This window comes from Phycodurus eques, chromosome 14, assembly GCF_024500275.1.
Source record: "Phycodurus eques isolate BA_2022a chromosome 14, UOR_Pequ_1.1, whole genome shotgun sequence".
NCBI classification, from domain to species: Eukaryota; Metazoa; Chordata; class Actinopteri; order Syngnathiformes; family Syngnathidae; genus Phycodurus; species Phycodurus eques.
This window is the reverse complement of record NC_084538.1, coordinates 8401225-8427002: the sequence shown is the minus strand read 5'-3', so window position 1 is coordinate 8427002 and position 25778 is coordinate 8401225. Positions and strand designations below refer to the sequence as shown.

General features: G+C 40.9%; 2 protein-coding genes across 4 annotated transcripts; both read left to right on the top strand.

The window, feature by feature from the left end:
• Nucleotides 1-6841: 6841 nt before the first annotated feature.
• On the top strand, nucleotides 6842-16501 carry grhl3 (grainyhead-like transcription factor 3). Of its 3 annotated transcripts, none has more exons than XM_061697117.1 (15): nucleotides 6842-6949; nucleotides 7963-8140; nucleotides 8232-8296; nucleotides 8678-8945; nucleotides 9029-9268; nucleotides 9725-9836; nucleotides 9916-10010; nucleotides 10435-10593; nucleotides 11261-11336; nucleotides 11658-11779; nucleotides 12380-12408; nucleotides 13643-13725; nucleotides 13816-13901; nucleotides 13983-14047; nucleotides 15507-16501. In XM_061697117.1, exons 1-15 carry the CDS (start codon nucleotides 6933-6935, stop codon nucleotides 15622-15624), a joined length of 1713 nt encoding a protein of 570 aa, XP_061553101.1. In that variant the 5' UTR covers nucleotides 6842-6932; the 3' UTR covers nucleotides 15625-16501. The 3 variants fall into 3 exon arrangements, with proteins under 3 accessions (XP_061553101.1, XP_061553100.1, XP_061553099.1); XM_061697116.1 differs by having other exon boundaries at nucleotides 15504-16501; XM_061697115.1 differs by having other exon boundaries at nucleotides 13643-13901.
• A 2254-nt stretch (nucleotides 16502-18755) lies between these two features.
• Nucleotides 18756-25487, top strand: cldn23l (claudin 23-like). Its single transcript, XM_061696289.1, has 3 exons — nucleotides 18756-18959; nucleotides 21679-21728; nucleotides 22564-25487. Exon 3 carries the CDS (start codon nucleotides 22658-22660, stop codon nucleotides 23405-23407), a length of 750 nt encoding a protein of 249 aa, XP_061552273.1. The 5' UTR covers nucleotides 18756-18959; nucleotides 21679-21728; nucleotides 22564-22657; the 3' UTR covers nucleotides 23408-25487.
• Nucleotides 25488-25778: the final 291 nt, after the last annotated feature.

The following is a 25778-nucleotide window of genomic DNA, read 5'->3' as shown; positions in this document are numbered from 1 at the left end:
CTTTTATCAATGTATGGCTGCGTCAATCAAACAAATGTTTGTAATTATATATTAGGAGCGTTTGTGGGTTTGATGTTTTGTGCTTTTTACTACAGTTCCTCTGAGGTTTTATTAAGGCCTGAGCAAATAATTTAAAAAAAAACCTCCGCTACAGTAACGCCGTCTTCGGTTCGTAACATGAAATTTGGTAGGTCATGATATTACATACAAAAAAATTCAGTGCCATTTTGGTTTGAAGCAGCCATTTTAGGGTCATTTTGCCTATTTCCTGTACTTCAAAGACGAATTAAAGAGAGATTTTGAAAATTCAGCCCTTTAATGGAGTCTCACTTAACAACATGAAATGTTGTATAAATGTCTGTCTTGATAATGCGTTCCAAAAAGAAGCAATGTCCCAAAAGACCCAAAAGTCACTAGGGTTTGAAGCCACCACTTCAGGGTCATTTTGCCAATTTTCAGGGGTCCTTCAAAGACTCCTGGAAAATTCCAATCCCTGAAGGCACTCTCACTTAGAAACATGACATTTAGTAGGCATGTCTTTCAAAAGTAGGCCCACAAAACGTCTAATAAACCACGATCTTAAAGAAACAGGAAGTCTGCTTATTCGATTTGAAGCGGGCATTTTAGCTTCAATTCGGTTTTCGGGGTCCTTCAAAAGCAAACTCATCCTGGAAATTCTGTCCGGTTGATACTACAAATGAACCACATGCAATGGACTTCCATACATTTCAAAGACACATTTCCAACCAAACCTGAACCTATGATGGACACATGGACTCAATTGTGTTTCAATTTTCATCAACTTCCCAAGATCAGAGCTTGTTTTTTTTTTTAGAATTGCGTGGCTGAGCACATACAGTACAGTACGCGTTGTAGTTCCCCCGGCACCTTCAGAACTACACTAACATCCTCCCCCCCTGCCCCTCCTCTAACTGTAATGATTTGTCACTGTGGGGCAATGTAGAGTTTCTGGGAGTGGTTCCTGCTGGCTCGTGGGAGGGGGGCATCTTCCAGACCGTTGGAGCCTCGACCAAACAAAAAGTGACAGCAGCATAATTGTGCTGAGGGGGTTAGAGCACCTTGCAAGGGTCAAGCCATTACAAGCACACACATTTTGCTGGACTTTAGTGTCAGAGTCACAGCAGAATGAACAAAAGGTGCATCAAACAAAGCCAACTTCAATAGTCAAGCCTAACTTTATTACCAAGAGCTGTATGCGAAATTCCGCTTTTGTATGTTTATCATCATGATTGTAATATTTTGCCATCTCTTGTAACTGAGAGGTAAATGAGATTTATTTGGAGATTCATTGAACAAATACTGTATGGAAGCAGTTGACGAGAAAGTTTATGTTGCATGTTAGTGTTGAAATGATGATAAATATCCAAATATCTCATTTTTAAAGAAAGTAGTTAAAGAAAACAAATTAGACACACAAGAATGCTAAATGCTAGCAGGACATGTGTGTTATGAATTCATGTTGCAAAATAAACAATGAAATAAAGTTTGTATGACTCGACGCCGAACAGTGACATTAGTTATTAGCATTAATGCTAACGCACAACCCGAGAAGCGTCCCGACTGGTCCACTATGCTATACGGATCACGAAAGAAGGGCCTACTACAGAAATGGCGGCTATTCTCCATATGATAAGTCAGCGTACCATCAACTTGACTGACTTCTGTTACTTTAAGGACTTACGTTTTGGTCATATAATTTACATAATCCAACTTTAACTGACTGTGTTGGCTCATGGCAAACTATGTCCCGTGCTTCCATTCTTTAATCCGGCCAACCGAGTATTTATATTATCATTATGTGTACTGTAATATTTCTTGCAATAATCTGTCTGTCCGTCTGTTTTTTGAATTATAAAATTATATATATATATATATATATATATATATATATTATTTTTTATTTTTTTAAATGTATTTCAATAACTAATTGGTTCACTGATTTATTCCAAATAACAAAATAAAAAACTATATAAATACATTAAAAAGATATATATTTATCCTATTAAATAATTGGTTAATGTATTATAATTACATTAATTGTAAATGATGAGGTAAATACCATTTTACTATTTTGGTTTTCTACATAATTATAATATATATATTTATATGCATGTATAATTGTTACCATTTATCCTCATTAGTGCATCGGGGAGCTGGAGCCTATCCCAGCTGACTTTGGGCGAAAGGAAGGGTACACTCTGGACACCTATGGAAAATTTAGAGTCTTCAACAAATCTAATATGCATGTTGTTCGAATGTGAGCGAAGCTGCAGTTCCTGGGGGAACAAAAACACAAAAGCACAGGAAAATTCCCCAAAGGAAGGCCTGAGTTGAAATTTGAACTGACAACCTCAGAACTGTGAGGCAGACAGGCGAACCGCCGTGGTCCCTTTTTGTTAAATAGTCAATTTGGAAATTGATGGATAACAATACAGTAATATCAATACTGTGTGTTAGCATTGAAAATATCATTTGTGTTAAAGAGCTTCTACATACTGCTGGATTAACTCAATTCAGCTCAACTCAGCTTTATTCATATAGCGCTTTCACAAGAGCTGCAGCTAAACGAATATTTGACGCTCCTTATAATTGCCATGAAAAAAGAAAATCTGCTAAAACGCGGGGGATCGTGTCCCAGAAATGAAAATAATGGGGCATAGCCCCAAATCACCAAATAGGTGAATTTGCAAGGGCCACATTTAATCTTTAAAATTGGCAAGGTAATGAATAAAGGAGGTACAGTAAAAAAAAGTTTGTAAATACTGTATGTACAAAAAAAACATTTTTTTTAAAATTACATTTATAATTAAATTAATTAAGAAATACTTTAATTCAATGTTTTTGAAATGTATTATATTTTATAAATATCTTTTATTTTATTCTTTAAAATAAATAATTACCAAATATTTTAATGAGATAAATGAACGCAAAATAATTGAAAAATAAATAATTACATTTAAATTCACCAATTTTAGGGGGTAAAACAAATTACTGCTGCAACTATTACAGGGCTCTTGATCATGTAAACCCTCGGTGGGCACGACGAAAGAACAGACCGTATGTGCCTTACTTTACACACCACTGACATATTCCATGCATACATTATTCTATGAATATAATAGATTTTACTTTGTAAGCGCTGATGAGATGGAAGCGAAGGTTTGACTTTCCTCCCACGTGGTGCGCTATTGTGCAACGTGACTCTTTGAAAAAGCGAAAGGAAGAGTAGGAAGGGGAGGGAAAGCAACGGGGGAGAAAGAGATAGAGGCGGCAGAGAGGAGAGAGGTGTTGAGAGAAGCCCTTCTCAGTGGCGGTGGCGCATGAGGGCCATCGTGACGACTGTTTGTTTGTGTGCCGCCAAGCTTGGCTGAATGCACACACACACACACACACACACACACACACAGTATTTATAATGAACCTATGCGTCAGAGATGCATGGCCGTGAGTTTCTCACTGCAGATGAGACTTTCAAACATAGGCACACACACGCAGTAGATCTATGCGTCCATCTTTCACAACCGTCACACACTCAATCGCAAATGAAAGTGAAACAGACGCTTACAGAAACAATATGTCGGAGTTATGCCTTAAACTACGAAATCCGTACGATTTCCCATAGGAAACAATGCAAATAATGGGTTTCGGCTTCCAACTGTCACCGTAATAAAACCTTGATTTACTGTACAGGCACTTTGGACACCCGTGCTTTAGATGAACATTGTCCAAAATGACAGCTAACTTTACGTCCAAAATGTATTACCGTGGATTTTAGAAAGCGCTAGTGTAATGCAAATTATTAATGACCTCAGTACTGTCATATCTGTTGCCATTAATTCTTGATGGAATCAGCATTTCCCAAAGAATACTTTTCGGTGTGGAAAAGCATATTAACTTCACACATCCCTTCGAGTCGCTCAGGATATCGGTCATTGGTTTTACACAAGCCGTGACTGCAATGCTTCACCACGATTTACGCTGGAAAAAACTTTATATGCCACCTCATCAAAGCATTTTCCCCAATGATTTGTATTGCGAAGTGATAAATGGTTGAAGCACGCTTCTAATATGCCACAGAATATAATATAATACACAGAATATTTCTTCACCGTGATTTAAGACGGAACAAATTTTCTATGCCACCTAGTTAAAATGGCTTTTGTTCAAGTAGGCTAGTTTATCTGAGGTCGTGTTTTTTAGGAAATGAAATGCCCGCGCAATTATGTTGTAGGAAGGAATGATTAGTCTACTGAGTCATGTGACTGACTCTCGTAGAAAGGTTTGGTAATTGCCTACACATGCCACAAGATGACTTTTTTCTTCTTCTATTAGACAAGGCTATGGCCTGACTAAATGAAGCTCCTCTCCTCAGTTCAACATAGTAGCTCTGCACTAAGATGCCACCAGAAGGTGCCAAAGCATTTTTTTAAATATTATATTAGACGTGGCTTTGGTCTGAGCACAAAAACAGACAATAGGTGAGTTGAAATTGCAAATTCGCCAATGCCAAAATGCAAATACCGGGGAGTTCACTCACACAACTATGAAGTCAAGCTAACATTAACCTAATATGTGTGCGTTTAACCAACAAAGTGTCAGTTTAAGATGAACATGTTTTACAATATAAATTCACCGCAGTCACATAATGATATACAACACTACACAACAGTAGAGAAAGCCATGGGGCACATGAAATGAGGGTAATCGGGGGGCAGAGTGGAAGAAAACCCAGTGAGGGGAAAGTCGTTGGTGCCGTCAATGAGCTGAGCAAAGACAAACCCGTCGCCTCTCGTACTTGGCCGGTGTGTAAATTATGAAATGCATTGTTTCTGCATCAGAGTTTTGATGAAGTTAATCAACTGCTTTCAATGATATGAATATTAGAAAGACACAGTAGCATGAAGGAATGAAGGTGTGCCTAGCAAGGATAAGGAGGAGTCTTCCTTCTTTTACAACCTGACTGGGAGCCAGTGTGTGTGTGTGTGTGTGTGTGTACGTACATGAGTGTGTGAGTGCATGTGTGTAAGTGTGTGGGTGGATGTCATAATGTTATGCCTGATTGGCATGAAGACCTCACAACGTTCAACCTGTATGTGTGTGATTTAATTCAAGTCCTAGTTTCATCATGTTGGTTGTCAGATACTAGAGGGTAATATAATACATTTTCTGTATGCAATATCCAAACTAATTGTTTTGAAAACAATTACATAGAACATTAAAATATGAAATTATTATATGTTATTTAGCTATACTTATTATTATTTTTTTTTTACTGTACATATGTATTCAGGATAAAATACAAAACATAAATATGTTGTTTTATTCATTTTGCATTTTAGTTGCAACTTTAAAATTTCTAAATAATACTTTTTGTACATTTGTTGCTTTTACAAAAAACATGCTGTTTGCATAACTTCGCTTAAGGAATCACTACATGGTATTTATTATACTATTATCTCTTTATTCATGTTATTTTTGCAGCATTATAAAATGTATAAAACAATTCCTTTTTTATGTACATATGAGAAATTCTTACATGTTAGTAGTACATTTGGAGATGCAATTCTGCAGCCTAGTAAAATGTATAAACCAATAGTTTTTCTACATTATTAAAAGTACTGATAATGACTGCATCACTGTGCATTTGAGGGCTCATTATGTATCACTATTTATTTATCCGTGTATTTCTTTAGAAATATTATTTTTGCAGTGTTTTAAAATGTATAAAACAATTCAAACGTGACGGCCGGTGCATGAACATGAAAAAGCATTAAATGTTATGTCATCGAAAATGTTATGCGACGCCATAACAAAAATACAAATATAAAATCATATTTCAATCACTTGAAAGCTATTTGTATATGTGTTATTTATTCATAAATGGTAAGCTGCAACATAGTAAAGAATAAAACAATACTTGAAAATACTTCAAAACACACAAGTACATAAGAGACTTGTAAGTTTTGCTGCAACATAGCAAAATGTATAAAGCAATACATAAACATGTTTAAACACACTTTATAAACTATGAAAAAAATATAGAATTTTTGTATTTAGAAATTTTTTGCTACAACATTAATATGCAGGAAAATGTTTATTCACATACGAGTTAGAATTTACTCGGAAATGTTATGCTCCAATAGAGCAAAATTTATACAACAATACTAAACATGTTTAAAGACACTAAAAAGCATTAAATAAAACAGTACATGCTATTGTTTTTGTTTTTATCCCCTCTCATTTGGTTTTGCTTCAACGGTATAAAATGTATAAAATTGTGCATTTTCTCAATGAAATAACATTGGCTGCATGGCTGTACGGCACATGTATGAAGAGAAATGTTGATCAAAAAAGAGGATTGATAAAACCTTTTTTGTATTGTGTAGAATTGTCTTTAAATGCAACACTGCCCAAAAAAATGGTATGATAGCCAGCAAATAAATGCACCAAAACCGGTGAATGAAACTGGAAATGGATTAACATTTTAAAGCAAGAGTTGCAGGCGCTTCACGACAGCGCTCACACCTCTAAGAGCCACAATCTCGCTCTTTTATGTGGCACTGTTAATGACATTCAGACTTCTGAGCACTCCTTGCCTCAGATTGTCTTGCAAAGTGCTGCGTGCTCATATGCGCATGCAAAGGCGGTTTCTCTCTCTCTCTCTCTGGGGTGGGGAGGGGCGGGGGGTGTTAAGGATCCTACACCTGTCCTATCAGACACCTGTTTCAGGTGTGTCAGCCAATGCGAGGAGAGTAGGGGAAGTCTGCCACTTGCATAAATAAAATGTGGGCCGCGTTAGGAGGCAATCATAACACTGAAGTCTTCGACGTGTCACTCAGGGCTCCTGTCATCCACAAAGTAAATCACAGAGAATTTAAAGGAACCTATTCCAGCTCAATTGGACTGGAGACATGACCAAAGAGACTGAGTAAGTTCTGCCTCCATATTTTACGTAGTTTTTATCCACGATGGTTCAAAGGATATTAGATAGTATGTTTTGGATTCCATGTCCACCCCCACCCCTTCCTGTACCTGCAACGAGACCCCCATGTGAAAGATGCTTGATTTAAAAGAGCGGTGTTTTTGCCGAGAAAACCTGATATGGATAGTGTGGGATGGTTGGGTCTGTGCTTGTCTCACTAACCTAGAGGCCACGAAGCACAAAAGAAGAGCGGGAAATAGGAATCTCCTCTCGAGGTGTTGGATGGGGATACTGGGCAACGACTGCATGTAATGCATTGAATTACATAATGGGGAAACCCTAGAAGCCCACTCTCTACCGCAGCCTCCCACCCTTAACTGTGTTTGTGGAGGTGTTTGCAGCGGGTTAATGTTGGTTAAGAACAGGTGCACCTACTGGAAGCGCAATTGACAAAGACACTAAGCTCCAAAACCATGCAGGAATCCATGCGAGTCCGAGTTCTTCAAGGCGGTAAATGCTTGTGTTCTTTTCCTGCTGTCAACACACTTGATGAGCGGTTTATCCAGGGTAAACCTTCAAGGGGGGCTTCATTAAGTCGGTGGCCGCCGGGATATTTATCTGACGTCGCACTCTGCCTCTTCAAACAAATCCAATCCTCTAAATCCTGGGATTCTGTTTGGTCGCAGGTGAACCACAAGCATCTCTTTTAAGAGCTCTACAAATAAAGAATGTTTGCACAGGATTGAAGAATGCACTTTGTTTTGCTTTCACTGGAAACCACAAAGTACAAGATGTGTGGATATTTTGTCAATGAGGTGGGTGGGGGGGAGCTGTCAGTGGGTGGTCCTGTGGCTTTTGAGATACTTGTGTTGGAGGATGTTGCTCAGCTCCGTGGTTTTGCAATCGAAACCTTTCATAGCTCAGGGGCGAGAACGTGCGTTGCGCTGAGTCTCAGGTACCGCTGTTATTCCCACTCTGTCAAACTCTGTGTCCTTAAACTTATGAATTCTTGTTCTCAGGACTCTGGGAGTGGTCTTTCAGAGCGAGAACTTCAACTATAACCGTTACAACACAAACTACACCATGGACCCCTGGTCGTACCTGGATAGCCCCATGCCCGAGGAGAACCTGGCCAAACCCAGACTCCACCCGGGGGACGACCTGGCAGCCATAACCATGCTTTATGAACAGTGCAAGGTAAAAATTGTTGCAACTCAAGTCAACTATTTTTAATTCAAGCTTTAAACATGAGCTTAATATTCAACATTTTGTCATTTCTTTCCTCCAGAGCCAGAAGGAGCAAAAGGTTGCCACCTGCGGCCGAAACAGTAGCTTCTGCAAACCAACAGAGAGGTAAAAAGCTCATTAAAAGAAAAGAGGAAAATGGGATGAAGTGGGGAAAGAGGTCATCCTCAAGTCAAACATGGTCCCGAATCAAATCTATCATCAACTTCTGCCTCGCTTAAGGAGTTGCACAACACTTGGGCAGACAATAGCTGCTAACCTACTGAGCCCCTTACCCTAGTGCCTCCAGTCTTCCCCTGCAACATGTCAAACACCCCACGGAGAAACTCAAACAAGAGCTGGATTAAGATACAAATAGTACAAATAGTGACCCACACCTCTTTGCAGTAGCTGTGTGCGCTCAGAGACACTAGAAAGATGAAGTACTAGATTGCATGCTACTTGCTATAGTCCTGATCCAACCTAACTGCGCTTTCTCTTCCCCCGCAGGACTCCAAGCAATGACCTCATCTCATTGGAGACATCCGCAAACGTCATTAAGATTCTCTCTGAAAGCGTTCCCACCAGCTACTCCCTGGAGGTATTAGGATCCAAGCAGAACCCCTCGCTGCCCGTCTCCCTGCCCCCCAACGCTGACACCTACGCCACCCTGACCAGCGTGGCAGCGGACAGTGACAAGCAGGAGCTCAACATCATCTTCGACTCTCTGCTCCAAAAGTGGCCTGAGAGCAGCGCCTTCCCCGACCCCAGCGCAGAGGTACACCTCGTGACCTCCCAAAGAGTTTTCTACTTGGAATTTTTAGTCTCTAAAATATTTAATTTGTTTTGTGTGGTTCTTAGACTCTTACCTACAACAATCCCTTCCCCGGAGACCACTCCAGTCCCGTCTACTCAGACTCCTACACTGGCTCCCCACCTGAGACTTATAGGAACGAGTTCCAATTTTCCCTGGGCGCTCCCTCAGCTTCCCCTTATAAATCCAGCGAGTTACCCATGGTCTACCTGAACAAGGGGCAGTTCTACCCCATCACTTTGCAGGGAGTGGACAGCAGTGCCTGCATGACTGCTACCAAAGTTAAGGTAAGAAGACAAAGGCCTGGTTTCATTCAGCATGGAGTTGAGAGTCTTTTCGGTTCGCATAAATGGACGAATCTTCCTAAGTGGAAACCCTTCCCAAATTAGTGTCACTCCTTAGGAACCGGCTCCTGGGTGACTAATTCTCTGCTCACACTCGGCCAGGACATCCTGTGACATTTATAGTTAATGCCACTCCATAAATCTGAGATGACGTGTGTGCAAAAGCAACACCAACAAAAAGCTGAGGAGCGAGGGAAGGTGTGGTGTTTTTTTTTAAACATAAGTTGCCAACCTTTTCTTTGTCAAGCCTGTACAAGGATAATAATATACACAATCTTGCGACGGTTTATAGTAAATAAGCGATGACAATAGGATTTGGAGTGATGAATGATTTCCCATTCACCAGACACTAAATTCTCCTCTCACGTGTCTTTCTTTTTACCCTTTGCTCCAAACCAGACCGTCGTGATGGCCGTGTTCGAGAATGACAAGACGCCTGAAATGCAGCTCCGCTTTTGGAACCACTGGCATGGGCGCCAGCCCACTGTCAAGCAGAGGGTCATCGACATCGGTAGGTTGACTCCGCGTACCATCATGCAAAGTACAGCAGCACTGAAGCCTCACCTCACTTATTTTATGCCATTTCTTAGCGGACTACAAAGAAGTGTTTACCGGCATTAGCAACATTGAAGAGGTCGCCTTCAACGCTCTCTCCTTCATTTGGAACCCCAACGAAGAAGCCAAGGTAAAAAAAAAAAAAAAAAAAGAAAGAAATAATGCCGACACACGTATTGAAGACAGTGGCGACAAGTGGAAGCTTTAGCGGGGGGAAATAAAGAGAGTAGGAGTGGCTGAGGAGGGAGGGTGAGAATCCAAGAAATGTGTTTTGGCCCTGAGGCTCCGTCATCGCCGCAAAAGGCTAATTCTCATTTCTCTATGGCCCAAAGGTTCATGGGGTGGGGTTGCGTGTGGAAAAACGATAAAATAGAATGAACAAACAATTAGATCAACTGAAAAACCAAAAGAATCTGCAACACTCTGGCCTCTTGCATTGTTATCATTGGCCCCGAGGCCTCGAACCGTCATCACGTCCTTCCGCGCTCCGATGAGAGCAAGACGCGATGAGACAAAAAAAAACCCACCAACATTGTCTTTTTGTCTTCCTGCAGGTGTTTGTCGGCATCAACTCGCTGAGCACCGATTTCTCGTCGCAAAAAGGCGTGAAGGGCCTGCCTCTCAACCTGCAGATCGACACGTATGACTTCAGCTCTGGGAACAATCAGCTCATACACAGAGCCGCCTGCCAAGTCAAGATTTTCTGCGATAAGGTATGCTGTGCATTGAATGTTGGTTAATAGAACTATCTTGCCTAATGAGTACCCCAACGTTCGAGTTTTTTGCATTACGAGCCATCGTTTGTTAGATTTGTTTTGCCTAGTGTTGAGAGCAGAAATTTGAGGTAGGCTGCCGATTAAGAAAAAAAAAAAAAGAAAAAAGGAAAGAAAATGGAGAAATTAAGGTAATGTCCTCGCATGCGGGCAAGGAGAGCCACAATCGCTGATGCACTTTCAGCCATTCATTGAACGGGACAAAGTCAAATACACAAATACAAAAGGAGAACATTTGCCAACACCAGTCAACATAACGCCAGCTCTTGACATCACTCACTAGTCCACGCCCCTTAAAGGCACACATCCAACACCAAATATTACATCAAATAATTACACCTTATAAGAGCCGAGCAGTTATTTTTTTTTACATTATCTTTTATTGTTTATGTTTTTTGTACAATACATTGCTATGTTCTTTATTTTTTTTTAAAAATGGTGGTGTTTTATGGGAAGCTGGAACGTATTAATGCCATTTCAATTAATTTCCGTAGGGAAAACTGATTTGATATACCAATAAATTCCACACAAAAAAATTTGTGAAGGTACCATGGACTGTACACTGTCGTTAATTTTTTAAACTTTATGTTCTTTGTTGCATCCTCAGGGGGCAGAGAGGAAGATGCGCGATGAAGACAGGAAGAGGACCAAGAGGAGGGGCAAGACGGCCAATGACGCCAATGGTGAGTGTTGCAAAAGGCTCATTGAAATCCTACTCCCTGTGCTCATGTGGGGTTTCTCCGGGTACTCGTTTCCTCCCGTTTTCCAAAAACATGCTTCATAGGCTAATTGAAGGCTCAATGGGTGTGAATATGAGTGTAAATGCTTGTTTGTCTGTATATGCCCTGTGATTGGCTGGTGACCAGTCCAGGGTGTACCCCGCCTCTCACCCACAGTCATCTGGGATCGGCTGTCCTAATGAGGACAAGCACTACAGAACATGGATGGATTGTATATAAATCATCTTTTGTAACATCCCTGTTTTTTCTTTTTTTTTGTCGCAGCCAAGTCTTTAGTGAGCAGTTCTATGGGAAGCGACTGCACCTTCTTCCAGATGGTGGATGACCACATAACCCAGCCGGTGCTCTTCATCCCAGAGGCACATCTGTCCAGTTTGCAGCGCATGGTAGGCCATCCTTATTTATCCATCTTTTGAATGAATCAAGGCGCCTCCTCTTAAGTGAGTGAGTGAGTCATATTCCCGGCCCGTCACTCAACCCTGAAGGCAACAGCTCAGGAACGGGGGAAAAAAGTGTGGGAAAGTATGCAGTGGGAAATGTCCGTGTGGGAAAAGGGAGGGGATAGTGAAAATGAGGTGAGCTAATTGGAGCTGAAACTGAGCGCAAGCCGCTGCAGAGCCAATGGGGGCCTACACACTTGGCACATCAGCACCTTGCAAGACCCATGCGCCACCCTCATCTCATTTCTCACACACAACAGCGCTGTTCAGACAAGCAGGCGTTCCCACACTGTGTAGTTTATGCATTATATAAGGTAATGAGTGTGTGACTAGTGAAATCTTGGAAGCTTTCCATTGAAATGAATGCAGCAGTAGCATCATCTTCCGCCAAATCAGTGCACAGTGTCTCGTCTTTTTTTCCTCATTGAGCATAGCAGTTATGGGAAACAGTCTTGCAGCGATAACATTCCTTTATGGGGGCGGGGGGGGCATGAAGCAATGTCCTTATCAGCTGTCTGATCAAATCTTTGTGTCCTACTTCTGCAGGCCACGCCTATAATAGACGAGAACGAAAGGTAAGCGTGGAAAAAAAACTCTTCCCTAAACGTTGCTATTTACAGTCAGAAATGTATCAGTGTAAAGCAACCATGCCCAACCTTGTTAAGCCGCGTAACCCCTCAACATCTTAACAAGAGTTGACAAATACCCGCAAAGCCCATTCATCGTCATTTCCAATCCGAAATCTATCAGCCATCCCCAATATTTGTATTCCGCACAACCGCTTCAACATCCCGACAGTTTACACACACCCTCAAAGCCTATTTTAAGCAATTTCCATTCTGCAATGCATCCATCTAAAGCAGCCATTCCCAAATATGTTAAACTGACAGAGATGGCACACCCAGTCAAAGCCTGTTACGGTTAGAGCAATTTACAATCAAAACTTCATTAGTCTAATGTGTCTATTCTGTAACTTTTTAATCCACCCCCTTCAACATTCCCACAAAGTTAGCGTTAGGGTTACAAACAAAGCCTGTTTGTAGCAATTTCCAATTAGCAATTTATCAGGTCAAAGCAGCCAAACCTAAACATGAGTTAAGTAACCCCTTCAATACTCAGACAGATTTGGTGTATACCCTAGAGGCTCATTTAGCAGCTATTCCCAAAGTTTTTAAGACATGCACCCCCACCCAACCCATTCATAGCAATTTTCAATCAGAAATGTATCAGCAATTCGTTTTAAGCGGTGCAACCCCTTCAATATTCAAACACAGTTGGTGCAGCCCCTCAAAACTCATTTTTAGTTATTTCTTTAAGAAATGTATCAGTTTAAAGCAGACATTTCTAAACTTGTTAAGCCGACATAGTTGGCAAAGCCCTCCAATGCCTGTTTGCAGCAATTGACAATCAGAACTGTATGTCGAAAGAAGCGATTTTCAGACATTTTAAGTGGCACACCTCATTCAATATTTCCTACAAAGTTGGCACACCCCATCAAAGCCCTTCATAGCACTTTCCAATCAAGAGATTTATCAGCCTAAACGAGCAATTACTAAACATTTGAAGAAATTACAGAGTTGGCGCACCCCCCCCCCCCCGAAGCACCATTTTTAGCCAATAAAACATCATGTTTTAATCGTGCATACATGACAAAACGATGCACACAAAAATTCAACAATGCATTCTCAAATGTGAATTAAAGGGAAACACCTCATCGAAGATAGATTTTTGCGTACCATTGTTTATTTGCTTGTACACCCAATATGGGAATCACAGGTGTAACGTTCCCCCCCCCCCCCCCCCTCCCAGAACTCTGAAAAGGTTGTACTCAGACCGAGAGCAGAACAGCTCTCCACCCAGCAAACAAGTCCGGAGAGACGATTCCCAGAGAGGTAAAACCACAAACTTTGTTGTTTGGGTGCTCATCAAGCCATCTGAGAACCTCAACGCTTACAGTTTTTATTTGTTTTTCCTTCCAAAAGTTCTGCTGTACGTGAGGAGAGCTGCCGAAGAGGTTTTCGATGCGCTCATGCTCAACACGCCAACGGTGTCGGGCCTACGAGAAGCTGTGAGTACATCCTGATTAACAAAAACATACCACGTCGTATTGGCTTTCGCCAGACACTGACGCAAATTCATCCGTCGTCAGATTTCAGACAAGTATGGCATGCAAGAAGACACCATTGGGAAAATCTACAAGAAATGCAAACGAGGGTGAGCAGCCTTTTGTTTTTTTTGGATGACTTAGAGGACTACATGATGAGTTCCTTTGCGGAATCTGAAGCGGACAGACCGGCTCGGTCGGTTGCTCGGTTTGGCTCAGTCTAAAGGAATGTGTTAATTGCAACTCCCCCCTTGAGGAAAAAAAAACATATGACTAAGGAAGGATATAAATATTACAAAAGTCCTGAAGATGAGTCACGCTGATTATTGTCTTTCAATTGTCCTGTGAATCAGGCGGTTCGCCATTGTTGCAATTCTCTTCACAAATGCAACTCTCACGCATGCCGCTAAAAAGAATATTGTGTCGTGAAGGACTAAAAAGTTACGTAAATTTTGAATTTGAGAAAAGACAGACAGTCTCCCTCTGTTTTCCGTGCCGCTTGTCACCGTGGGGGCCAGAAGCCGAGCCAACAGGTTGAGTTGCATTCTCTTGGCAATTCCCCTCCCTCTTCGTCTTCAATTAGCCTTGGGCCTACAGGTGCTGTGCATGAACGCGCCGCTAATTCACTCATTAAAGCCTTTGAAGGGCTTACAGGTGAGGGTTGAGACAGAGTCAGAGTCAGACCGCCGTGATTTATGAGGCAACGCCGATGCTGTTGATAGACGGACAGTATTTTTACAAACTAGGACGCAAACAAGCACAACTGCCTTTCATTTATGTCTTTCTTAAGACCAGTGTGCTCTGTGTTGAATGCAACTTTAGCCAGACACAAACCTGGAGTAAAAGACTGCTCGAATAGAAGGGCACTAGACTACTTTGAGGTTGTTGAAAATCAAGAAGACCAATTTCCTTTGATTAAACTACATCGAGAAAGCAACCGAATCTATTCTAGACTGCAGGAAACCAACACATTGAAGAGAAGAAAACTGAACTGGCCTCCTTGTAGGTTGTTCAACACCAAGAAGTTGAGTTGCCATCAATTAAACTTAAGAGAGAAGGCCACTCGACTCCTTCCAGGTTTTTGAACGCCAAGTAGAAGACTGAACCTAGAAGAAATCCATTTGGCTTCTATTAAACATCATGGAGAAGCCACTCACCAATATAATGAAAAGAAGACAATTGGACTTGGGTTAGTCTGATGACAACCAAGACAAAGTCCAAGCAAGAAGAAGTGCTTGTTCTTGGTTTTATCATCCAATTAATAAAACCAAGAAGTCTTAAATTTTTCTACTGCAGATTGCGACTCAACAATTTCTCGGTTTCTTCAAATTATACAAAGTCCAGCTGCCTTCCCCATAATGTTGAATAGACGGAAACAAGACTTCTTCTAGATTGAGCAAACCTTGAATTCAACTTTGACTTAATTTGGGCTATCAACAACCTAGAAGTCGTCCAGCTGCTTCCAATTGAACTTTTGTAGACCTTAAATGTTTGAGACTCGTAGACAGATGCATTGCCTTGTACTTGACTTTTGCGTAACTGACGACTAAAGTCTATCTCCCCCAGCAGGATTTACGTCAACATGGATGACATCATCATTGAACACTATACCAACCAGTCAGCTTTCCTCATCGAGATGTCGGAGGCGGTCAGCGGTCAGTTCCAGGTCACTCTCATCGAAGTATGATGACACCATCACAGTTACGTCTCTAAAGCACTATGCCATCAGTACAAGAACAAAACATGCCAACCAGCTGCGGACTGACCAAAACAACGAGACACATGGGCTGACCTTTCAATTTCAGACGTAAATATTTCCATTTTGTAAATAACGCTGTATCCTCCCCCTTGTTCTTATTTGTCAAAGCAATTATGATGTTATACTTGTACATATAAGTTTGTAAATAGATTTTGACAGTGTTTTATAAACTACCATTTTTGCAATTCAATGTATTTCAGAAAAATGTGGCGCTCTGTAGCATGAATTGCAGGGTGCCCCGGCATATAGCATTAACAGGTTGCTATGGTCGTTCTTTTTCGATCTACTCGTCACCGAAGGTGCGTCGTTATGTTTCTTTTAATATATCACGCGAAAAGCCTACTGATAACGTTTCTTACTGCCACCTTCTCATAGGTTTCCTTGTAGTTTCACCGCTAATTAACACATTCACTGCCATTGACGGCTTTAGAAGTCAAATATCCATGTTAACTGGGAAGGCTGGGAGTGAATGAGTTAATTTACAAGCAAACGTCACACATTTCCCTCCGTCAAACCGCACGCAGAGTTAGTATTGGTTGTCATTTAGCCCCGAAACTGTGGACATTTCCTGTTTGGTTGTTGGAGACAGTAGGTCCGCCTTTGGACTTTCATAGTATGGATGTGTGTGTGTGTGTGTGTGTGTGTGTGTGTGTGAGAGAGAGAGAGAGAGAGAGTGAATTAGAGAGAGAGAGATATTTTAGTGCTTCCTCGTATGTTACGCATCATTTCAAAGCGAACATGTATGTACCCCTGTAAGGTTTCATCATATATAAGCAAAAGGCCAATGGTTGCATTTGTCATATCTTGCTGGTTTTTTTTGTTTTTTGTTTTTTTTTTTGGTAAGAAAATAAATAAGTGTATGAGACGTTTGTGTCTTTCGCTGTCATTTATACCATTTCAAACCATTGGGCAATGAGGTGGCAAAAGTAGTCACACTCTGTTCTTAAGTGGACATACAGATACTCTGTGTATGTAAAAATTAATCTGAAAAAAAAAACCCACAGACTCCAAAATGTACTTAAGTACAATCAAAAATATATTTTACTGTCAATTATATACAATAACTTGAAAGAGCGGAAATAAAACACAAAATAGTTTCCCCTCTTGCATTAACTTTTACAGTTCTTGTACTGACAAGAAGACTGGACAAATTCTCTTGCTTTGCTTACCTTGTGAACTAACAAAAAATGCAAAACTAACTAATGAAAACAACTGAAAAGAAATACACCTTATTTGTATGTTGTTGGTTTTATTTTCAGATTAGAAGGAGAATTGTCGAACACCAGAAGCTGGTGGTTTTCAGGCTGGCACAAGACACAACATATTTGACACAAATCATTTTTATAGCTGACACCATCAAACAACTCTTTTAAATAATGTTAAATAAGGCCATGGATGGGGAATATCTTGTTTCTCTGAATCTGTTGCATCATTGGTGTTAATCTTCCTCCATGTCGCTGCCCTCCCTGTTTTGCCACCTCACTTTATGTATAAATCTTGACTTCAGACTTTGTTTGCATTTGGTTAAACCACACTTAGTATACATCACGCAAAAAGTCTACAAATAACGTTTCTTACTGCCACCTTCTCGTAGGTTTCCTTGCAGTTTCACAGCTAATTGATTCACAAACATCTGGACTTTGGATTTTAATTTCTGCATCAACCGACCCGGACAGGTCCCGAGAACAACCACTTCCCGGTGGTGTCTACATGCAGCGCTTCATATCATTCAATAGACTCGCATGCCGCTTTAACTAACATTGTACAGCACCATACAATATGATAAATGTTGCCCACACTTGGCGTCCATTGCAGCCTGATTATCCTGGAAGGAGGATGCTTCCATCTGTCGGCCCTTCTCAAGATTTATTTTTTCATCAAATGGGGTTTTGCGCTATTCTTTTGCCCATCTTTGTCAATTTTGGGCGTGTGAAACCATTTGAGACATTTGTGATTAAGGGCTTTACAAATAATGTTGACTTGACCTTATAACACCCCAAGATCTCAATCAATTAGTCAGTTAAGATGGATTTTAAAAAAATCACAAAAGTCAATAGTGCGCATTATACATCGGTAAAGGAGAAAATGGAAAAAAACTTTCAGATTGTATAAATGTGTGACGCCATCGAGTGGTTATGAAAAAGCTCTACACTTTCATTCCAAAATGCCACCGCCACCTAGTGGTTATAATAAAGGTGTAGCCTACACTTTCATTCCAATATGACGGTATGACTGCATATATGTACAGGTATGCTCATAAGTTTACATACCCTGGCAGAATTTGTGAAATATGGTTGTTGTTTTTTTAATTTTTAATGACTGATGAATGAACAACAACCATCATTAATTTCTTTATGGTTATGCTTTGTTTAATGATAATGCTTTTCTGAAATGCTTGACCGTTTAATTTGAATCCCATTAAAATACAATTCAATGTGTTTCGTCCTTCATGTTTTTTTGTAAATTGTACCCATCTTACAAATTCTGCCTGGGTAATCAAACATATGAGTACAACTGTGTGTTTTCTAATTTACAAAATAAAAGTTGAGCTGTGAATTTAAAAATAAGAGCAACTAAATTTAAAAAAAAAAGGATTACGTGTTCAAATAAAGTGATTAACTTCAGAATAATTCTTTGGAAAAAAAATAACAAAATACAGATAATACTTCATGTTTCATATGGGTAGAAGCAAAATCATGCATTGTAAAAATGCACTACACATAGGTAGAAGGGTATTCCAGAATTTTGAGGTCAACTTTGGGGGTGCGTATTATACATGGGTGCGCATTATACACGAGAAATTACGGTACCTCCCTTTCTTTCCGCCCTTTTTATGTGTTGTCATCTGCGGATATTGAAAAACAAACCTATTTCCAAAGTAAGGAGTTTTATGCACAGATGTTTCCAAATGTAGGGACTAAAAGCAAAATATACTCAAGTATTTGTACTTGGTTACTTTCCAACACTATAATGGGCATGGAGAGAGAAAAGTGGCTTGCTCTTCTTTCCCTATTTGGAAACACTGGCAGAGGAAGGCAGACTGCTCGATACAACACAGACAGACACGCACACACTGGGCAGAAGGTGAGACAGAGAAGCAGACGGGCGGGAGGCTAGCGGAAAAGGAAGGACGCAAGGACAGACCCAAACACAAGCTCGGACACAGAAAGGGGAGGCAGCCGCAGATGAATAAGGACGAGATGCTTGCACCATCTGCGCCGCGTTTGCTCTTCTGAGAGCAGCAACTGATTTCTTACTAAATGGTAAGTGCTTCTCACGTGTGTGTGTGTGTGTGTGTGTCTGTGTGTGCACGTGTGTTTGTGTGCGAATGAGAGAGATCACATTCCCTGCACGTGTGAGAAAGTGTGTATGTGTTTGGGTTAAAAATAGCCTATAATGTGTTCATCTCCATTCATCGCAAGCCTCTCTAATGTTGCACTGTTCGGCATACACCTCCATCTTTTTTTTTGCATCAGTACCATTCTTTGGAAAGAGTGTGTGGCTGTTTTATTCCCTCCCGGTGCAGATGATGTTCGAGAAGCAGTCTACACAGTCTTTTTGTCCGTCAATTGTGTTTGTTTTCCAGCATTTGCATTGTATTTTATGTTTTATTTTATTAGTATTTCATTTAACTTGATGGGTGTTCATATTAATTGGCTAAATCTAAGCACTCGATAAAATGTTGTTTTACATAAAACACCTTTGGCGGCACGGTGGACTACTGGTTAGCACATCCGCCTCACATTTCTGAGGTTCAAATCCCGGCCTCGCCTATGTGGAGTTTGCATGTTCTCCCCGTGCCTGCGTGGGTTTTCTCCGGGTACTCCACTTTCCTCCCACATCCCAAAGACATGCAGAGTAGGTTAATTGAAGCCAATCGCAGGGCACATTTAAACAAACAACCATTCGCACCTACGGGCAATTTAGAGTCCTCACTTAACCTACCACACATGTTTTTGGGATGTGGGAGGATACCGAAGTACCCGGAGAAAACCCACGCAGGCACGGGGAGAACATGCAAACTTCACACAGGCGGGAGCGGGATTTGAATCCCGGTCCTCAGAACTGTGAGGCAGATGTACTAACCAGTCGCCGACCGTGCCGCCCAAAATAACTAGAAGTATTAGATCGAGAATATTTCATCTGTTGCATACAAAGTATCGCGAAGACATTGTTGTTGTTTTTTTAATATCCACCACACATAAAGCCGCATTTACTTCATCTTGTGTGTATGAGGAACATCACTGTGTGCGTCATGTATTGTGAAAAACAACAGCACATTCCTTAATGCTAAGGGGAGGTGACACCTGTGTAGATACACGTCAGTGACTTTTAATTCCCTGCTGCCAACTTCCCAACATGTCATCTTGTAAAAGAACATTTGTAATTACGCACTCGCACACACACACACACACACACACGCCATCAATAGAGTACGATGCATTTCACATTGTCCTCACATTATAGGTATGTGCTGATGGAAATATTCCACTCTGGGAAATATTGGATTCTGTTTGAATGTGTTCTCGGCATGCACACACAGCTGTCATACGGGGTATTTTTTACATTATTATTATTATTATTATGTGTAGTAATATCAGTAGTAGTAGTAGCAGCAGCTTTTTAAATAATGTAATAATTATATATATATATATATATATATATATATATATATATATATATTACCTTGGCTTTTTTATGAATGTATGATTTTATAGTTAATTTTTAACTCATTTGTAACTATTTTTCCTTTCATTTAATTTGATCTTTTAACTTGCACTTTTATATTTCTGTAATTTTAGATGTTTATTCTCTAAATTTGAGAGACTAATAATGTTAAGTATCTTTCCACTAGAATATTATCTAAAAAAAGAAAGTTTAAAAATCAAGTACATACGTATAGTTTGAATTTTTATATACAGTATTCAACTTGACCTCATAAGCACATATAAAGCCTTAAGGAACTTCATCCGGTGACTCCAGCTGTCTGCCAATGCTACACTTAAAAGAAATATTCCAATTAATGTTTGTTGTATTAACAGCTCTTAATGTTTCTTGTAAAAAAAATGTTCATGTCAACAGCCCAATAGGACTTCTTCAGCATTCCTCTTGTCTTATTCATCATCGTTTGTCCTGCCAGTAACATGCACATAAATAAAAGCCCTGTTTCTTCCCCATGTTGCCTTTTGTTACTATTGCTGTTTTACTTCTGTTGTGTAAAATGCAAAAATGAAAATGAACAATGAGATGGCGTCATGGCTAATGGCGATGAGTCACATCATGTCTCCACATTGTCTCGTGTCCTGTGGTCAGACTCGCTCTGCATTCAACCACGGGCCTGGCATTATTATTACTCAAGAGGACGAGAGCATCATCAAGGTCATTACGGCACATCAATTGTCAGGAAAAAGACGTCACAAGGTGCTAACGTTAATGTCTCCTTATTTTAACTCTGATCACTTCCGAAAGACTTACATCAACTTTAACCAGGTTAACGATGGCCATTATTAGGACCCCGAATTAAGTTTGGTCGCCAAAATGTCAGAAAAACAGACACAGACAAGCACACACACACACACACACACACCATAACTTAGCATTTGAAATTATTCTCCTATTTTATGGTCCCCATAATGTCAAGGCACGCACAAACTTACACACACTCAAACATCACCATGAAGCATTGATTGTTTAACCTTTCATCAAGGTCTTGTGACATACATTACAAGCGTAACACTGTAATCCCCACCCCAACAACGCACAAACACAAGCGCACGCCGGTGCCTGAATGCGTCACGGGCGTACAATCAGGCTGCACATAGAAAGAAGACTAAAGAACTTTTGTGATTAAAATAAAACAAGAGCTGCATGTTAGCAGCAAAATGACTGTTTCCTAGCAACAGAGACTGGCAGCGAAAGCCAACCTGCATGCGCCGCTTTCGGCACCGGTGTCGCAGTTTTTCATTGTACTCTCCCCCTCAGATTGGCATGAAGACTCATCGGCTCTACAAGAGGAGCGACATCGTCCGGAGGTAATGAATAGACTTCAATTCACAGACGAAGTATAATTGCATGCTATTGGTCTCGCTACAGAGTCCTTTCTCTGGTTTATCTCTTTTCTTTTGTCATAGACATAGGTGCATGTGTTACCATGGCAGCCTGTCAGATTTTGTGATCACAGAAAGGGGTGTACCCCAGGGCTCTTCCCTCGGGTCACTACTTTTCTCCATCTTTATTAATGACCTGGCTAAAATCTGATCTGACTGTCACACTCTATTATACACCGATAACACAATTATAGATGCAATATTGTAATATGTATGAATCGTTCGCGTGGCTCACACACAAATAGACAAGGCATTCTCATTGGCTGCAGTTTCTCTTTAAATGCATTGCCTTTAATAATACTCAATATTTAAATCTATATCCTTATAACATGAAATATAGCCTAAAGAATGGAGGCTCTTTTCTTCAATATCCCCATACCAAGGGTTGAAATTGGACGACGTGCTTGGAAATATAAAGCCCCGTTCAATTGGAACAGTTTGCCTGATTGACTCAGATCTATCACTCTTTTTCAAACTTTTTCAAGTCATCCTCTGCAATTGTTCAAATACCCCCAAGAAAAGAATCGAGTACCCTTGCTTCTGTGCCCCTAAGCCTTTGAAAGGGCAATCTTTTGTGGTGTGCTGTGTTGAGATTATCTGAGAACATTACACACAGTACGACCAAAACTGTTAAAAGCTTTTATCTTGATGTTTTGGGTCTGTCACAGACAATCATTTTAGATTTGAAAAATCCTTGTGTGTGTAGTTTGTACAAACAATATGAAAAGGTCTACTGATGAAAGCTGCTTTCCTCCTGCAGCCGATGGTTCTTCAGCGTCCCGCCACATCGGATCTCTCTGGAAGAGCTCTAAGCCTCTGAAAGCCGAATCCGCACAGTTCGAGGAATCAGGGTAATGCAGACTCCGGCGTCCATGGTGATGGGGATCGTCTTCGCCCCCTTGGGTCTGGTGCTGCTCTTCACCGCTGCCATCACCCCTCAGTGGAGAGAGGCCCACACGCGTCTGGACTTGGCCGGGCCTGGCTCTGTTCTCCTCAGGACGGTGGTGAAAAGCCACGGTCCCGGGGTCCGCCCGGCAACGACGGACAGTCTGCTGCTGGTCCGCTCTGATGGGCTATGGGAGAGTTGTCTGCAGTTGGAGCACTCCGAGCTGAAGCAGTGCTGGCCAGCGGCGGGTCCTTATCAGAGAGACCGCCGGGTTCGCCTGGCGCAGGGCTTGGTCTTGACATCCCTGTTCCTGTGCGGCACCGGCATCCTCCTTGCCTGCATCGGGGTCCGCTGTTGGACGGATCTCCCGCTTCGCGGGGTGGCGGCCACGGGCGGGCTCCTGGTGGTGGTAGCTGGGCTGCTCAGCATGACCGCACTGGTGGTCTACACCCACAACCTGCACAGGCTGGGGACGGAGGACACCCAGAAAGACCTGAACAACACCAGGTTCCCTCAGCTCAGCTTGCGTCCAGCTGGTTCCCTCTACTTTGGATGGTTGGGTTCGTGCTTACAGGTACTGGGAGGGGGCGCCCTCATGTTCAGCTTCAAAAGACCGCGATGCAGAACCTGCCCCGAGTTCGCAGCCTGCCCCGCGTGTCGGCCGTGCTCTGAGATTCGCAACAAGCCCGACTCCGACATGTATGAAGTCAGCTGTTAAAATGTGATTGTGATTTTAAAATTCATCTGCAACAGTAATCCAGTGCAGGGGTTCTCAAACCGTTGGGGTCCAAGGACCACTTTTTATATTAGACAAAAGTATGGCTTGGCTAAATTAAGTTCCCCCTGTCAGTTTAACAATGGCATTTGGCACCAAGATTCCACAAGGCAGCGCCAAAGCAATGTTTTCATATGGGACATGACTTTGGCCTGAGCACAAAAACAGCAAATTGGCAAGATGCGTTTGCCCCCCCAAACAGATTGTCTAATACGCAAAAATTCAAGAATGGTGAACTGTGAATGTTCACTGTAAACTTTACAAAAACAAAGACATATTTTGATGAGATGAAAAGTCATACTCTTACAAGAATAAAGTTATATTTGTCCAAGACTATGACAAGGGAAGAAAATCAATATTTTAACAAGTGAATTTAAAAAATACATATTTATTTTATTCCCGTAAATTATGCCGTTTATTCTGGAAAAGACGCCAATATTTTGTCTTAAAAAAAAAAAAGACTGGGACTAGCTTCTCGAAAACAAATACTCCTTTTGTTCTCCCCTCACAATACGACTTCATTCATGTAATAAAACACATTTTGTTCTAAAATGATGACTTTATTCATGCAGGGATGTCAGATTTATGTGAAATGGCAGAATCATATCAGAGCTTTTAATTCGCCCAAACCTAAGAGGGAGGAGTAATTGGTTTAATGTTTGCTTAACTGGCACACTGCTCCCAATATGTACTGTAGGTATGCACTTTTTTTGAAAAAAAACATTAGTCATAACCTATTGTAATTTAGTTTGCGGAGCCCAAGTTACAGCTCGCAGAACCCCGGAGGTCCCTGCAGTTTAAGAACCCCTGATACAGTGTGTCACGCAAAGACATTGCTCCATTGCCTCGCCTAACTGCTGCCAAGTGTGACAATAATCACCTTTTTCAGACAGTCACTGCGGTTATGACTGATGTATGAGTATGTTCTTATGCCGCCTCTGACAGCCTTGCTTTGTACTGTTAAACTAGAAAAAAAAAAAAATCATCACACAGTGTCTGACCATAAGTACAGGGTGTCTTTGGTTTATGTCAGTGGTCCGTTTCTTCCCAAAATTGTACGTAAGGCACTGTTGTCAATCACTAACCTATACTAACGCAGTTGTAGTCATTGTTACAGTAAATATTGGTATGAAAAACACTTCAAGGTCATAAATACCTGGATAAAACCTTCCAACGAAAAACTATAAGTACGGCTGTAACAGCGCGTGCCTTCTTGTGTTTCATGACCACAGATTCTTAACCTGGGATCGCCATTTGTCGAGACCGCCGTAAACTGTGGAGCCCTCTATTCAATGTCAACTTACTTTAATAGTTGTTTAAGACTGGATTTACAGTACAATGCTAGGGACAATTCCCCCCCCCCAAAAAAAAAAACAAAAAAAAAACATTTACAACTGCCTATTGCCACATGATGGCACCAAAGCACTACTTTTATAAAAGACAGGGCTTTGGCTTGAGGTCAGAAACAGCATGTTTTTCAGAAAATATAGACAGGGTTCGAAACGAAATCCACAAATAGGTGATTTTACAAGTAGCAACTATATCCAAGGAACCATGCACACGGCTCAAGAGACACAACCCTGATTTGTTTGCTCCCGAAGAACAAATGTTTAAAATCAGACATCCTTAGATCGCACATGTAATGATTTATGATCGTAAATATTGAACAGGTGTAACACTTACAATTGTTGGCCCTGACCGTTTTCCAAGAGTTAGAAAAAAAAACACTTAACCGACCCCACACCACAGGATAATCATTCAGGATAATCTTTTTAGAGACATCTGAGAACCAGGCCTTTGCTGACTTTAATCACAATGGAGGAGAATATACTTATTATTATTATACAAAAACTGTTTCCTTTTTATTTGAACTGCAGTAGAGGGCAAAGAGATTCACTGTAAAAATGAAGAAGAAGAAAATTGGGCACAGTGTAAATCCAGCCTTAGTCACTAGAATCTTTTTTGTCCATTTGTTTGCAGCAAAAAAAAAAAAAAAAAAGTTTTCTTAAAAGCTCAGTCCACCTTAATTAATGGGTTGCTTGTGTTTAAACAAAAACAAAATGTTTTTTTTAAACACAGTGTGTTAAAAAGAAACATCACACACAACGTTATTGTATGTGCTTGCACTTGTGTATTAAATAAAAGGCATTTCAACTATCACTGCGTGCCTAATCATTATCAGAATTCTTATAAATAACACATTTGAAGATGTCTGCCTTGGCTATCGTCGTTCTAAACACCGTGTTGGAAATATCCGAAGTTGAGAGACAGCACTATTACTTAACACGGTTACTTAGCAGAATGAGCCGCGTGA